The 16,180-nt window shown below is 28.2% G+C and overlaps 1 protein-coding gene across 1 annotated transcript in view; it reads left to right on the top strand.

Annotated features, from left to right (window-relative positions):
• Positions 1-10,143: 10,143 nt before the first annotated feature.
• The window catches only part of LOC113367381 (glycerol-3-phosphate acyltransferase 1, mitochondrial-like), a 47,648-nt gene continuing 41,611 nt past the window's right edge, over positions 10,144-16,180 (top strand). The window contains exons 1-13 of the mRNA XM_026608993.1: positions 10,144-10,651; positions 11,786-12,056; positions 12,139-12,318; positions 12,422-12,681; positions 12,786-13,025; positions 13,105-13,185; positions 13,344-13,450; positions 13,521-13,756; positions 13,902-14,091; positions 14,273-14,457; positions 14,532-14,679; positions 15,025-15,218; positions 15,942-16,099. Of these exons, the coding sequence (XP_026464778.1) occupies positions 10,590-10,651; positions 11,786-12,056; positions 12,139-12,318; positions 12,422-12,681; positions 12,786-13,025; positions 13,105-13,185; positions 13,344-13,450; positions 13,521-13,756; positions 13,902-14,091; positions 14,273-14,457; positions 14,532-14,679; positions 15,025-15,218; positions 15,942-16,099 (2,312 nt within the window). The 5' untranslated portion in view covers positions 10,144-10,589. The remainder of the gene's footprint in view (positions 10,652-11,785; positions 12,057-12,138; positions 12,319-12,421; positions 12,682-12,785; positions 13,026-13,104; positions 13,186-13,343; positions 13,451-13,520; positions 13,757-13,901; positions 14,092-14,272; positions 14,458-14,531; positions 14,680-15,024; positions 15,219-15,941; positions 16,100-16,180) is intronic.

Raw genomic sequence — 16,180 nt, 5'->3', positions numbered from 1 at the left:
TATTCATTATTATTTAGTTTATCCTTTTTTTAGTTTTGGTTTTAAATATTTTAGCATTGCAGCTCATAGAATTTAATTACTGTTCTGATTGCTGTATTAATAATAAATGAATAAAAAATGAAAAAAAATAATTATAATAATATTATTACGGGCAGCCCACACCAACAATGAACCAAAAGTACACACACCATACAAAGTGTCCCAGAACTTAACATCAAACAAAACAGAGTGATAGTATTGTCCTTAAAAGTCCTGAAAAAAATTGGAAAAAAATACTTCACAATGTTTGGAAATTATGAAATTATGTATTGGTAAAATTATGAACATTTATCGGTCATTGTGGTTGATTTTTACTAATTTTGTTCATTTAAACGCTAATACAAACATTCATTTGCGAGCAAAATGCACTAGCAAAAATCATGCCATATATAGGTTTTTATTTTTTTACTCTAAATTTTTCAATAATAAAATTATAAAGTATTTCACCATTTTACATTCCGAGTTAAATGCGCCAACTTTTATTGAGGTTCATTGAGGTGTAGGTAAGATGACCATAATTTATGCCAACGATTATTATAAGATATGAGATTTGCCAACGCGCTGTAGTACAGTTTTTTTTTTAAAGAAGGACGTCTCAAAGTCGACCAATTTTAAAACTATTAAATTCATATTTCAACTAAAAAATATAATTTTTTGACTTGGGCAATTGAAGTATTTTTTACTGCGGTCCTAGAAATGTTAGTAACGGTTATGGTTCCAAAGATTAAATGAACAAAATGGATAAAAGTTAAGCACAATAACCAAAAATAGTCATAATTTTACCAAAGCTCTAGGTTGCACTTAAAAGCTTATAATTACGAAACAACGTGATATAATTTTGTTTTGTGATTTTTTTTAGGACAATTAAAGTCAATACTATCACCAAGCTTCTGCTTGACGTCAAGGACTGGGTCACCCTGTATATATAATAGGAAAAAATATTGACTATTCGTAACATTTTAAGTTATTCGTAACATCTACAATAATTATAAGTTATTTCTTATGGTTATTATTTATTAATCTATTTAACAAAAAATCAACCGGTGATTAGCAAAGTAAGTTTAATTGAACTCACTCAATTTATTCTTATGCCGTAGGAAAATTAGGTAATTTATAAATTTTAATAGTTTTTGCATATACATGTACGCCATATGTACGCCCATGATTTATATATTTCATCTTAAAAATGTGGAGGGTGTTTTCTAATCCATTTAACAAACAGATATGCATGCTGATTAAATCGAAAAGCATGAAATTCGTGAATATTCACATTTACACAAAAAGCATATATTGCTAATTTTTCCATTTTTCTTACATGAGATATAATATATATAACTTGATGATTTCTTTTAATGCAATATATTTCATTCATAATAGATAAAATATAAAAATTCTTTAATTCGACCGTCTTATGGAGATATTCTTTTCAAAGTACAATATAAAATTAAATATGATTCACTTCCTTGAAACCATAATAAAAATATTAAATTTGATTGTTATTTATGTGTTACAAATTAAAAAAACGCAAAAAATTATTTCATCTAAAAATTAATAATTTATCAAAAATTTCTTATTATAGCTTATTAAATATTGTTTTGTAATCATAAACAATATTAAAACATCTGAATAGAATGTTAGAATTATGTGTTAATTAAATGCTAGATTTTAAATTATTCTAATGATATAAAACTAAATCAGTACAGATGAATATGCTACATTTAAATGCTTTGCATACAATACCCAAGAATATTTTGAATATACTAATTAATTAAAACGAATACAAAGTATGATAAAAAAAACAATCGCCATATTTTCGGTCACACGTTTTAGTTCATTGACTCGTATTTTAGTTGCATTTTATATATGTAATATTCTAAACTGGAAACACATTGGATTAGGAAGTGTCTATTTAGTTATTAGTACTGTTAACTTCGAAAAATTCCGATTGGCCAATTTTATGTTTTCTCGACATTTCAAGTCATTCTGAATCAAATGACACCAAATTTGGAAAATGAATACACGTATTATCTTGTTAGACTCCTCAATCCCTGTCGTAATATATAGTGATTTTTTAATAACCAACCCTCCTCCTTTAATAAGGTGACCATACAACCCGATTTGATCGGGATAATCCCGGATTTCCACCTTGTGTCTCGGGTTTTTCTAAAAACAATATTTGTCCCAGATTTAGATCTTTTGTCCCGGATTGTTCCGGTTTTTCGAAAATTAATAGGTAAATTAACAAAAATTATGAAAACAAAGAAAAAAGTGCTATTTTTGAAAATTAATTATGAAAAAAATTAAATATAATTTTTAACAAGACTCTAAAGCAAAAGAAAACATATGGATCGAAAAATATATGATGTAATCGAATAATAAAGATCTTACTAAAAGTCTGCAATTCTGATTAAACAAATGATTCCAATAAAAAATTATTTTTTTCATTGTATCCTAAAATAGCATTTATTTTAAATACCTTCTCCCGCTCCCATCCAGGAATGGCAAAACTAAAAACTGTTGTCCAGGTTTTGACTTCAAAAATTATGGTCAACTTCTCTTTAAGTTTAAAAGAATTTGAAGAATAATTCGATGAATTATAAAGAATCACCAAAGTTTAGAATTTCGCCGCGTTCTAGATCGATTCTAATCAGAATCTACGCCAAAGCATCTGTGGTGTTTTGTATTAAGCTACTGATTACAGTTCACGTCCACACTTAATTAAAAAACATTTTCAGAACACGAAAAGGATGAAATGGAATGTGTGAAAAAAAATTTAATTTACGCAATTACATATATGTATTTAATGAAAGCAAAATCTATATTTTAGAATTAAATAGTTGAACGTTTTGTATGAATAGCTTTTGCTAATTCTTGTTGATTAAGTCAATTAATTTACACATATCGCCAAGTTCATGCAACTTGCCTTAAGTCAAAATGCTGCTTACAACTCGCCAATATGAATTATATTGTAATAATAATTAAATTTAACAATAATAATTTTAATAATAATTTTATTTTAATATTGTCTAGTCTAGACTCTGGATTCTAGAATTTACTTTTTTAATTAATTCACTTCTTATTATGTTGGTAGTGATCCAAAAATAGACAAGTTGAGAATATAATGCACTTATATTGGTAGTGGTTCAAGTAAATTATATTTTGTTGAAGTACCAAAAAATTGTGAAATTATTTTGTTAAATTTTACATTTTAAAACGTGATTATAATAGATAGAATTCGGAAAAATGCATTTGTGAGTAATAATAATAGACAACATGAGAATATAATGCACTTATATTAATATATTGGTAGTGGTTCAAGAAAATTATATTTTGTTGAAGTAGCAACAAATTGCAAAAGTATTTTGTGGAATTTGCCTATTAAAACGTGATTATAATAGATACAATTCGCAAAAATGGATTTGTGAGTATGAATATATGTATCATAGACAATATGGTGATATAATGCACTTATATTAATATATTGGTAGTGGTCCAAAAAAAATATATTTTGTTGAAGTAGCAATAAATTGCAAAAATATTTTGTAAAAATTACCTATTAAAACGTGATTGATAATAGATAGCATACGGAAAAATGCATTTGTGTGTATGAATATATGTATCTATGCAAATGTAATATATATTATATAAATATTATATATACAAATATTATGTCTATGTAACCAACATGGTGGCTAGAAAAATGGATTATTCTCCAAATGTTTTGCCACCAATTTGGTCTCTTACCTAAAACGCAGAATGTCATCTATTTTCCTGTAAGAACATGATAGCGCTTGCTATTGAGTCTTGTAAAACGATAATCGTACATCTCCAAAAAATTAAGATCATCTTAATTGTCTCAAGAAAAGGCCTCCATTCGACGTGTGGTCATACCCCATCAAAAGGCCAAGTTCCAATGGCTAAAAACTATATAGTAATACGGTACATAGTTTGATTTTCCAGTTTATTCAATATCATTTTTTGCTAGTACTTTATATTATTATAGGATTGCTATCAACATACTGGTAAATATTGTTAACGATCATAATTCATAAAAGTTACTAACTGTTCAGTGACAGTTGTAGCTGGGATACTAAAAGAAAATTTACGCGCCATATATAATAGTGCCATCTGTTGGCCGTTTGCTAAATCTGTCGACGATGGAAATCGTTGGATGAAAATAAAACACATAATTGAAGTGTATTTTACAAAATATTTTGTTTTTCAAGTGATATTGTAAATAATTTTTATATTTTAAGACGCGAAAACGGTTTGCAGATTCGAAAAATTTTGATTCAATTTCACCATAGTTCCGCCATTTCTCCACAGAGGTCCGCTATAGGTTGTCAAATAGTCAAACACGTACGATCTATGACGTTATGTCTATTCTATGGAGAGGGGTTAAAGTATTTGACAGTTGCAGTAACGTTACATGTGCCTTTTAATCTACTTGTATATTTATGTTTACTAAATAAAATTCATGACAATAACAAGCGGCAATAATTTCAATATTTTTTACGTTTTTTTTCATTTCGACTGAACTAAGGAAACTGAAATAATAAAGTGAAGTGTTTGGTTATATTGTTAATTATAGTGTACAAATACTCATGCGATCAAAACTGCAAAGTATACATACATCAAGTTATTGGTGAGCATTTAATAATAATTTTTAATGTCATACATTTCGATACTTCAAAAAGTTCACAGAAGCCTTTATAATTTTTATCCTCAACATATTTTTTATACTTGTGCATATTTAAGTACTGAAAACAATGAAGAGCAAACGTATAAGTTGTCAAAGTTTGAAAGAAAAATGTCAGGTATCATTTAACTTAACCTAACCTAAATTTGAATTACAACGCAAAATCCCACACAGATTATAATTTTGCATAGAAATATATGCAACATAATATATTTTACTTTCAATTAACGCTATTCATAATTTGCTTGCGTGATTGTGGCTATTAAATTTCATACATGTCAAAAATCTTGTTTCACTTTGAATAAAATTGATGTTCATTACATAAATCATGGTTATTTTTATTTTTCAACATAAAGAAATTGCATGTACAAAAATTAATAAAAATCATGTTTAGATGTGAATCAAATTTGCTCACTAGCACTTTATAAGGTATGCTTATTGTGCATTTTTTGTAATATATCATATTGTTATATGAATTAACTTGAATACTGGAAATATCTTCAGATTTCAACTAAATGCAATACAAATAAGAATCTTCTTAGCACGTTTTTATTGTACAATACATGACTGGAACAATTTAAAATCTTCACTTATTTTTTCCAATCAAAACAATATTTTGATACTATATTGATGTCAAATTTCGGAATTTCAGAAAATTGAATGAAATTCTGAAATGAAATATTTTCGGGCTCTTTCGTAAATCGAGCTCTCCCGTTTATTAGTAGATAAAGCTACGGGATTTGAATAAAAAATTCCAGGTTCGATACCCGCCTCGGACAGTCTGGTGTAAAGCAGTAATGATGTCGATTTTCACTTGAAAATATAGATAGCAATATGTTTCCAAGTGAAAAAAGCTCTTAGCCGGCATTGCTGCATCAATAAAAAAAATCATAAATTTTATAAAATTTTTACATTCATAGCTAGGACAATTATTTTTGTTGACATCTATAAAATCAGGTTGTTTAAGAGTTTACCACAACATCTTATAGGACACATTGAGTTATGATTGCTATTAACTATATAAAAAAATTATTAGAAAAAAATTAAAATTCATATCCAAACTTTTTACTTTGTATATATTTGCCAGATTTTACTCGTTAGCAAGCATATGAAACATTCAAAATTATATTTAAATTATTCTATCAATTAGTAGCATGGTTTAATTCTATCATTCATTAAAATTATCATTGTTATCATTGTTTTTACCACTTTTATTTTACAAAATATGGTTTATCAAAACGGAAACTATTAATATATTAATAGTTAATTAATTAAAATATTAATATATTAATAATTAATATATTAAGTAGTTGTTTATATATAAACAACTACAATGTGATTTTTGATTTTTTATTTTCATTGTTATATACTTATATAGTAATCTTTACATCTGACCTGAAATGGCCAATAAGTGAAACTGTAGGAAACAATACTGGAAAAATATGAAATTTTTTGACCATTGTCAGAGATTATGAAAATTGGTAAATTAATAATAATAATTAATTAATTAATTGGTAAATTTTGCCCTGGTATTGTTGTCGTGTAGTTCTCTGGAAAGTAGGATTGGATGATCCTTGAGGCGGCTTTTGTAATTGTCTGAATGTATTCGTATTTTATCGTTTATTGTGTTTGTCATCGTCTTTATGTATTAACAATTCAAATAACAATGTTTAATCTACCATTTTCTGGTATCATCATTATTGTTATTGTTACTTTTCTTTCATTCATTTAAATATCTTAAATATTTTTTGCAAACTATGGTATTTCCAAGCGGAAGCATTATTAACTTCCATTAATCGAAAATGAAAATTTTTATACATCTTTACGTTTTAGAGGTTTCTGAACATTTTGGCATACTTTAGGAAAAATGGTGCGTGTGTGTGCGCGGATACAAATTTTCGTCGACACGATTTCGGGAACACGATTCAACCGATTTCATTGATTCAAAAAACATTCGATTCCTATTAATAAGGAGACGTGCTGATTAGTTTTTGGCATAGACAGGTCTAGCTGTTTCGAAGATACGGGGCAGAAGGTGCCAAAAACGGTAACTCAGTTTTTAAGAGAACGGAGCGTCCGATTTTAATAATTAAAAAAACATTTTACTTGTATTGACAAGATAAGAACGGGTCAAATTTTTGGGAAAGCAGGTCTAGCGGTTTCTGAGATCTAGTATGTAGTTTTACTGTCTACTATATTATATGATCTAGGCATTTTACTTTTTCTTACATAATACATACATTTTTACTTTTTCCTAACATATTACATGTTTTTGTGAACGACAGCAATGTGATTTTAAAATTAATAATTCTAAATGTAATTTTCCAGTGAGTATGAAGTCAATGCATGAAATAATATATCAATTAGATAATAATTGGTGAAATAACCTGAATAATCTTTTATATGATCATATATCATGGAGAGATATCCAGAGATTATCAATTTTTTAATGTATTTAACAAAGCATTTTTTTTATTATTGTCTCTAATAACCTTAGGATTTAAAGATTCCCAACACGTTTTAACTGTAAATACACATCAAACATTTCAGTAACCTCACCATATGCATTAGTAGTTTGTAACATGGTGCGAAATTTATCATTGAATGCTAGACAAAAGATCTCCAATACCAATGAAATAATTCATCAGTATGGATGAAGCATTTCAATTATAGGCCAGTGACTAGCTTATTCATGACACACCGCGCATGTTTTACACTTTGTGAAGGTAAAAAAAATCAGAAAAGAAAAGCACCTGTTATATGTTAAATTTATAACTCCTTGTTTAAGGGGGGCTTTAAAAAAATCGATTTTTTTTATTGCAGAAATTTCTTCCAAAACTAGTCAAAAAAATATATTCCTAAAATTTGAGAAACAAATTCAAATTATTTTCGAAATTACAGAAGAAATAGTGATCAAGCGTCAAGCATGTATACGAGCAAAACGAAAACTTCGACGCGCGATTTTTCGGTTTTGAATTTTTTCGGTTTTGAATTTTTTCGATTCTTCCTAATTGGCGGGAAAGATAGGAGAAAAACTAAACGTCCTATCGAAACGAGACAAAATTCATTATATTTGGGATTAAATTCTATTCTAATTGAACCTAAAAAAAACTAAAAAATAGTTATAATTAACCCACTTTTTAAACAATCTAAAGTGAAATTTTGTATCAAAAAACGTGATTTTTTTTTCAAGCTGTGAAAAATTGGTGAATTTTTCATTTTTGTCTGGATTTTTTAGGTTCAACTAGAATCTATACTATTGAAAATACATATTTGTTTTGATTTTTTGTTTCGGATGGAAATAGTTTTTATTATATATTTTTAACAGCAATCAGAACCTTACATCCTATGAGCTATTGGGTTGAAACTTCTTCTTACTTCGTATTTTTAGATGGTAACCAAATGGTTAATCCATCCATATTTGATGATTTTTGTTATTAGAATTATTCTAATCGGGCTGACTTTTTATTGGTGCAGCAATGCCGGGCAAGGGCTATTTTCACTTGGAAACATATTGCTATCTATATTACCAAGTGAAAATCGTTGTCACTGCTGCCTGACAACAGGCTGCTCGAAGTGGGTATCGAACCCGGGACTTCTGAAATAAGCCCCGTCGCTCTTAACCGCTTACCTACGGGCGAGGGATGGAAATAGTGACCTGCATCTGTTGCATACCCAGCATATTATGTCATATATTCCAATGAAAAAAATCCAGAAGAATGTTGAAATATATAACAATAAATCCTGAAAGTTTCGTTTCAATTAAATATTTATTTCCTTCCCTAAAATTCCTCAAAAAAAGCGATTTTTTGAAGCCACTAAAGCAGGCTCCCCCTTAATTTAATCGTTTTTAAGATCAATAGGAAAATTTATCGATGATAATGATGATTTATTACAATTTATCAGTTATTCAGATAAGTTTAAAAAATTCCAAATTTAAAATTAGACAATTAAGATAACAATTGCATAGTATTATCTTCTCTGCAGTCAAAACAACATTTATAAAAATTTGATCAATTTGAGCTGATCTCTTGTGAAAGATTTTATGATTAATTACTCAAATAAGAATTGTTTACTCCAGAAAATCCGACTTGCTAATGTTATATATTATTTCGACGTTTCAAGCTGTTGGCGCTAAAATTGGAGAAAAGTACGAATTTTTGTGTTTTTGAATGAACGTTTTCTCAAAAACGCCTGAACAGGTTTAAAAAATTTAACAACCATTCCTAAAACTCCATAAGGACTCTCGTTGGTTAGTTTTGCGAGTCCATCAGCTGAGCCGTTTCTTTGGAATTAGCAAAAAAGCGCAAAATCCCATTTTGTCCAAGTTTTAGTAAAAAAATCCTGAACCGATTTTGAAAATTTGTACAAAAAATATCGTTTGGAAATTTGTGCTGATTACTGGCACCAATTAGTTTTCTTAATTAATTGTTGAAAAAAATGTGATTTTGATTAAAAAGAAATTATGATGGTAGAGGTCATGGTCTTAACGAACATCTTTAGATATTTGAACCTAGGAAATAATTGGTTTAATTATTTAATTATAAAAATAAATTAAAGTTTGGAATAATAACTCAAGTTTCTATCTCAAATCTTAATTTCTATTGATTATGTAGATAAGTTTCAGAAATTCTAAATTTGAGATCATTAAGGGTATAAAAGTATTATTTGTTTGTCGTCAGACAGCGTCCATAAAAAATTGTTGAATTTCAGCTGATCTCACGTAAAAATTTATTTTTTAGTCTGATTACAGTTTGCAAGAGTTTTGTTTTGTAATTTTTTCTTTCTTTTTTACAACTTGAACTAAATTATTACGAGCTTTGCTAGATGAATTGAATTAAATTTGCCGTATCACTTTCTACTTAAACGTTAAGTTTGAACTTGATTTGCGCGGTTGCAAGTTAAATACCAATCCTGGCAATAATTACCGTCTGATATGATAATTTTCTTAATTACCTTGTTTATACGTTTATTGTTATAAGTTTCACATATTAATGAGGCACTAATTGTAGTTCTATTACTGATAACACAAAATTATCTAAAATAGATTGCATTTTCTAAGATTAAATATTCCCCAATTATTTTTTAATAGTTCTATTTCTGATATGGTTTTTAATCGCTTCAAATCTTTTATGCACTGTTTTTATTTATCGTTTTTATCGCGTATCGCATATCTATCATGTGTTTTAGCGACCTTTAACTTTTGACTTTGAACTCGAATAAAGATTATAAATAATATTTTATTCAGATATTCTTCTACCTTGCGCAACATACAGTTACTATATGGTTTGTTTCTGCATATTCATAACATACGGTTGCCGCAAGTTCAACATTGAACAATCAGTTTGCAATGAATATATCAATTGGCATTACAATTTTCCAATAGAGTTTGTTATGTTTATAACGTGCATATATGCTATTTCAATAAATGTTTGTTGAATGAAAAGGAAATTTATTGTTGTTTTGGGTGCATTGTTTTGGCACTAGTGATAAAAACTTAAATGAAATTTGTGTGTTTATAATGTGATTTTCTTTAATTAAAAATTATTTAAATTCTCTGGTGTATGTTAAGTTGATCAAAGTAAACATGAAACCTTATCATCGAACATTAGTTAATTATTGATCATAAAATAATATTTGGTGAAATGACCTAAAAATTCAATAACATTTTGCTTAAACAATATTTATCACTACATAAAAAACATGCTATGAATTATTGCGTTGATTAAGTTCCGTACACTTTGCTATATTATTTAATAAATATTTTATTTATTTTAATTGTGATTAAAAACTTTTATCGTGTAATTGCTAAACTTAATTTCGATTATTTTTTGCTAACGCATTTTGCGGAATGGCTGGATTTATAGAAGTTGCCATATGTTTGGCTATTCTTTACTGGCTATTCAACGCAAGGTAACTTAAATTTATAGTTTTATTATATATCAAACATTAATAATATTTATCCAGGATGCTTGTATTGTAAAATAGCGCGTTTAGGCACTGTGGCCTTACAGGCAATGAAAAGTCTGTAAGGCCATTAAAACTCTTTTTGATAGAAATAATGCTAACGATATGAATTTAACATAACTATGTATTAAAATATACTAACTATATATTCTACTATATACTAAATTAGTATTTGTAATGAAAATGGCTCATCTGTAGCTTTTTGATAGGGAATATTTGGGGACAAAATTATATCATATGCTAAATGTTACAAACTTTAGAGAGCAAACTATATTTTCACTGAGAATTTGCACCTGGTTTGAATTATTTTCTTGACTACTGAAATATGATAACCTATACTATTATATTTTTTTGGTTGGATTTTTGGATTTGGATTTAATGATAATTAAATTATTAATTAAAGTGCAATAGTTCATATTTGTATGATATGCTTCAATAGTTTAGTTTTCTTCAATATATGAGTTTCTTCTCGTATAACGAGAAATATTTAAAAAACTAAATTAATTAATATACTCAATTAATAATGCTGGATTTGAGAATAAAAACTAGATAACATTGTATCATGAATGTCATATTAATTACTTTTAATTAATCAATCAATAGTTGATTGATTTAATTGACTAAATCAATCAATAGATAATAGCTTTTGATGTTGCTATCTATGGATAAGTACTTAGAAAAGCATGACATCAACTAAATAAGAAAAAAATTGAAGTATCTTTAATATTCCAGACGTTTTAACCTATGTTACCTACAATAATAGTACGAAAATGTAAAATATTATTTGCACGTAACACTAAACTGTTGCTAATAACTTCTTAAATAGCTTTTTTTAAATACAAAATTGAGAACACAGAATACACGAACCATTTAAGACAAATTCGGTCTATATGTCCAAATAAATTCTGCAAGACACTACCCGAATTTGATAGAGCTTTAAAATAATTCCCTTCTTTTTTGCTTAAGAATATTTTCTTGAAAATAATAATTTCCAAAACCATTATTATCCAAACCGATTATCCTATATAGGTTTTACATCAGTTGATACAATTGATTCTTTATTATCGAATATTTTCTCAGAGCGACAGCAATGGTAGGTGTAGTGGCGGAGCGAATGTGGTCTGCTCCTTCTGGGAATGCCAGCATGGAGTGCAATGAATTGCGTTCTGCTGCGGCTTTACGAAATATTTCTGATCAAAAGAGGAAGAGGCGGATGATGGACAAGGATTGCGATTTGAAGATACGCGAAAATCTTTTATACCAGATAAAAGAGCAACCTCCTATACGGTATAGTTTACCTTCGAAGCCTTTAACTGGATTTGCTTGCAAGGATTGTTCCCCTTCTACAGCTGTGAGTAATGAACTCTTCTGTTCTAATACTTCCAATGTTTTTTCTTATTTAATTTTATGCTTTATATTTTTTTTTTTCACAGAAATCACGGGTCGACCCAATACTAAGGCATAGTAAAGTCGTAAGGGATGTTCTTCGTGGTGCTGGTAATGGGGTACCATATAGTACCCAAGGTTCTCACTCATTTTTTGCGACATGGGCACCCCATATAGCTCAAGCTTTAGCTTGCCGAAAATTTCCATATCCACAGGTTTCTGGAATGGTAAGTTATACAGGAAACCTAATAATACATATTATATACAAATACAGCAAAAATTTAAAAATTGAAAGCCAGTTATTTGATGTAACTTTTTTGTTATTTGTAGGTGCTCGGAACAGAGCGATTAAATCGTGCTCTAGATCAAGCGACCTTGGACACTTTACATGAAGAAAAACTTAAGAAAAAGGAACCAACTGATAAAGATAGCAGTTTCGATGCTGATAGCTCATCAGACGATTCTACATTTTCATCAAATTATTTAGATTTCAACAATAAACGAATTAAAGAAATAAGGAGAAAGCATGAGGAACGAGCAAAGCGAATATTGCTTGATATGAGAAGCAAACTTTCTGATATTATGCTTAGGTGCTAATTTGTTATTAGAAATCATTAACAATTGATTGTGCTATCACATGTGCTATATTTTATATGAATGTATTTGAGTTAGTATAACGCAATCTATATTTTAGAGTTACTTCCTGGATGCTATATAAATTACTGCCTTGTTTCTTACGTGGTGTCGCAGCTCACCCAGCACAAATTGATATGCTACGGGATGTTGCCGAATCTGCAAAAGACACACCACTTATTTTCATGCCTCTTCATAGAAGTCATCTTGATTATATTCTTATCAGTTTTATTCTTTTAAATAATAACATTAGATCACCACTTGTGGCTGCTGGCAACAATTTGCGTATACCGTTCTTTGGGTTGGTTTTTCTCAATTTTGTTTACTATGATCTATTGTAGAATACATATTAAATTTACTTTTATTTTATATGTTTTTAGATCATTATTGAGAGGTCTTGGAGCGTTCTACATAAAAAGAAGAATTGATCCAGCAGATGGAAAGAAAGATCATGTTTATCGGTATATTTAATTTTAATTCATTGATTTGTACTACAATGAAATATTTAATACAAGATATAAATATATTAATATTAACAACTGCAATTATATAGAATAATAAATAGAGATTTTGTTGAATAAAAAAAATTATATGTATAATAATTAAATTATTATTATAGAGCTGTATTACATACATATTTGCAAAAGTGTCTTGGTGTCGGACACAATGTTGAGTTCTTCATTGAGGGAGGCAGAACAAGAACTGGAAAACCGTGTATGCCAAAAGGTATTATTGAATGTCACACAATTATATCCTAAATAATATTGGGAAATCAATAATTATTAATTATTCTCAGGTGGTATTTTAAGTGTCATTGTTGATGCTTATCTGGATGGAACAATTCCGGATGCCCTTTTAATTCCAGTCTCAGTGCATTATGAAAGACTGGTCGATGGTAATTTTATTAGTGAACAGCTAGGACGTAGCAAAAGTGCAGAAAGTTTCAGTTCTGCTGTTCGTGCCATTTGGACTACGCTACACAGTGATTATGGAGTAATGCGTATCGATTTTAATGAACCTTTATCAATTAAGGTATGATTATTTCTTTATTAATCAGCCAGTATCACTAAAACAATTATTTAAAAACTTACATAAATCTGTACTGATCATGATGGTGGTTGATTGCATTGGTTTTATAACATATTCAGTGCTTTCATAATAATTTATTTTAACACAGGATCTAATTGAGGCTTTTAGGAGTCGTCAGCAATTAGAACAGCAAAGACAACTGACAGAAATTGGAAGTATTAGCCCTGCTGATAGATGTTTACGTCATGAAACATCTACTACTAGCTTATATGGAACAGATGTTGTTCAGGAAGAAATTAGAACTCTTGTTGATTCTATTGGAAGACACATTGTTTATGGTAATAAAGCAGTAAATGAAATCTCTGATTTATTTACTGATGATTTTATTTTAATTAGTACCATTTTAAACAAATTTTACTATATATTTCTTTTGAATTCCAATATACTTTTGACAATTTTCAAAATTTGTTTTGAATTATGGATTTCTAATGTATATTTTAAAAAATTATCTATTTTTAGATAGTGCAAAAGCAACAGCAGTTATGTCAACGAATGCAGTAGCATTTCTTCTACTAACTCGACATAGAGATGGGTGTTATTTGGAAGAACTAGCTACAGAACTGGACCAGTTGCGTATCGAATTAGAATCAGATTCTAGAAATTTAGGGTTTTCTGGACAATCAATCGATGTTCTTGATTATGCTGTGAGTATCTGATAGTAATGTATATACAATATATAAACTATATATCAAGAAAATAATTAACGTAATTTATACAGGTGAGTTTACTAGGTTCAGATTTGATAGAAAAGAGAATAAAAAATGATAAGGTCTATGTTAAACCAGTAACTGCCCTTCCAAATGTTATAGAACTATCATATTATTCAAATAGCCTTACTCCATTCTATGCACTGAAATCAGTTGTTGGTAAGTGAAGATATATTTTAATTTAAATAGATTTATAGTGATTCTTACATATCTATATTTGTCAGAAATTTTATTAATTTGCAATATATAGCGGTGCAGATATTATTAATAGATTGTAAGAGCTATAAAAATGTAGTACATTTTAACAAAAACATCATTAGTTATTAAAATATTCTCGAAAGCTACTACAAAATAATATTGGTACTACACAATCAAACTTAATATTATATTTTTTTAATACTGAGGATACAAGTAGATAAATAACAGTGTATAATTATTTGAGACAAATATCAATACTTATTATTTTCGGTCTTACATTTTAAATTCACTTCAATGTTTGTCTAGTAACTTGTATGGAGTATCTTCAAAATCATAACAATGGGCTAGTGATGCAGCATGATCTCATAAATATTTCATTGGAACTTTGTGATATGCTGCGATATGAGTTTATTCTTAGTAAGCCGTGCCAAAACTTGGAGAGGTTACTTCTTGATACTATTGATAACTTATGTGGCAGCGATATTTTGATTGTTCCACAGGTAATACTTAATTGCACTCATGTTATTTTTTAATATATATATATATATATATATATATATATATATATATATATATCTTCTTAATAGTTGTTTCAAAGTTGATGTACGATATTCATTTTTAAGTTGCCGATATAAAAATAATAAACAGTATAAATTTTTATTAGAGTAGTTTTGACACTAGATGTGTGTCATCATTTAGGAAAAAACTTCAAAATATAAGATTTAATTAAATATGGAGCCATTATCATACTGTTTTGTATTTGTACATTTGTGCTTTATTTTTTTGGTTCTGTGTCCAAAACTTTATAACAAAGTATTAATGTTATTGATTTGCAAATGACTTGTTTTCCTTTCACGGACATATACAGTTATTATAATCATGTTTCTTGACGAATTGTTTTAAGAAAGTTAAGTAAATAATTGAATTTAAAATATTATTTTAAAATATTTTAGCCTAGGATTTTTAATACAAAGACATGCAATTATTTAAATTATTTGTTCAGCTTGAGTTTTAAGTAGTAAAGTCTGTCATAGCTTGAAGCACAAATACAAATTTTATAAATGTACGATTTATCAATGTGTGATATATACTAAATTTGACTTTGACTACTAATCAACTCTTAAATATAATCATAATAATGATGTATCAATTTCACTTCCTTCTTTATGTGATTATAGCTTATTTTTAACATTGATTTTTATAATGTGATCTCTTTTGTGCAGAAATTTTATACAGATGATGAGAAGTGGAGTAGAAGGTGTGCAGCTACTTTAGATATCTGTGATAATTCAGATGATGATTCATATAATGGATATGAAGGAGGAGATGCTAGTTCTCATGAGATAAAAGTGGGCACAAGTGCACAAGCTTTGCAATCCAGGTGAATTTTAAAGTTTTTTTTTTTTTTTTAATGGTTTATACAAATATAATACAAACGGAGTAATAAACTTCTATTTATTTA

Source organism: Ctenocephalides felis, unplaced genomic scaffold (genome assembly GCF_003426905.1).
Source record: "Ctenocephalides felis isolate EL2017-DRISC unplaced genomic scaffold, ASM342690v1 CF-g0.4_SCAFFOLD_01170, whole genome shotgun sequence".
Taxonomy (NCBI): Eukaryota; Metazoa; Arthropoda; class Insecta; order Siphonaptera; family Pulicidae; genus Ctenocephalides; species Ctenocephalides felis.
Note: the sequence above shows the minus strand (reverse complement) of the source record. Positions and strands in the feature narration are given on the sequence as shown.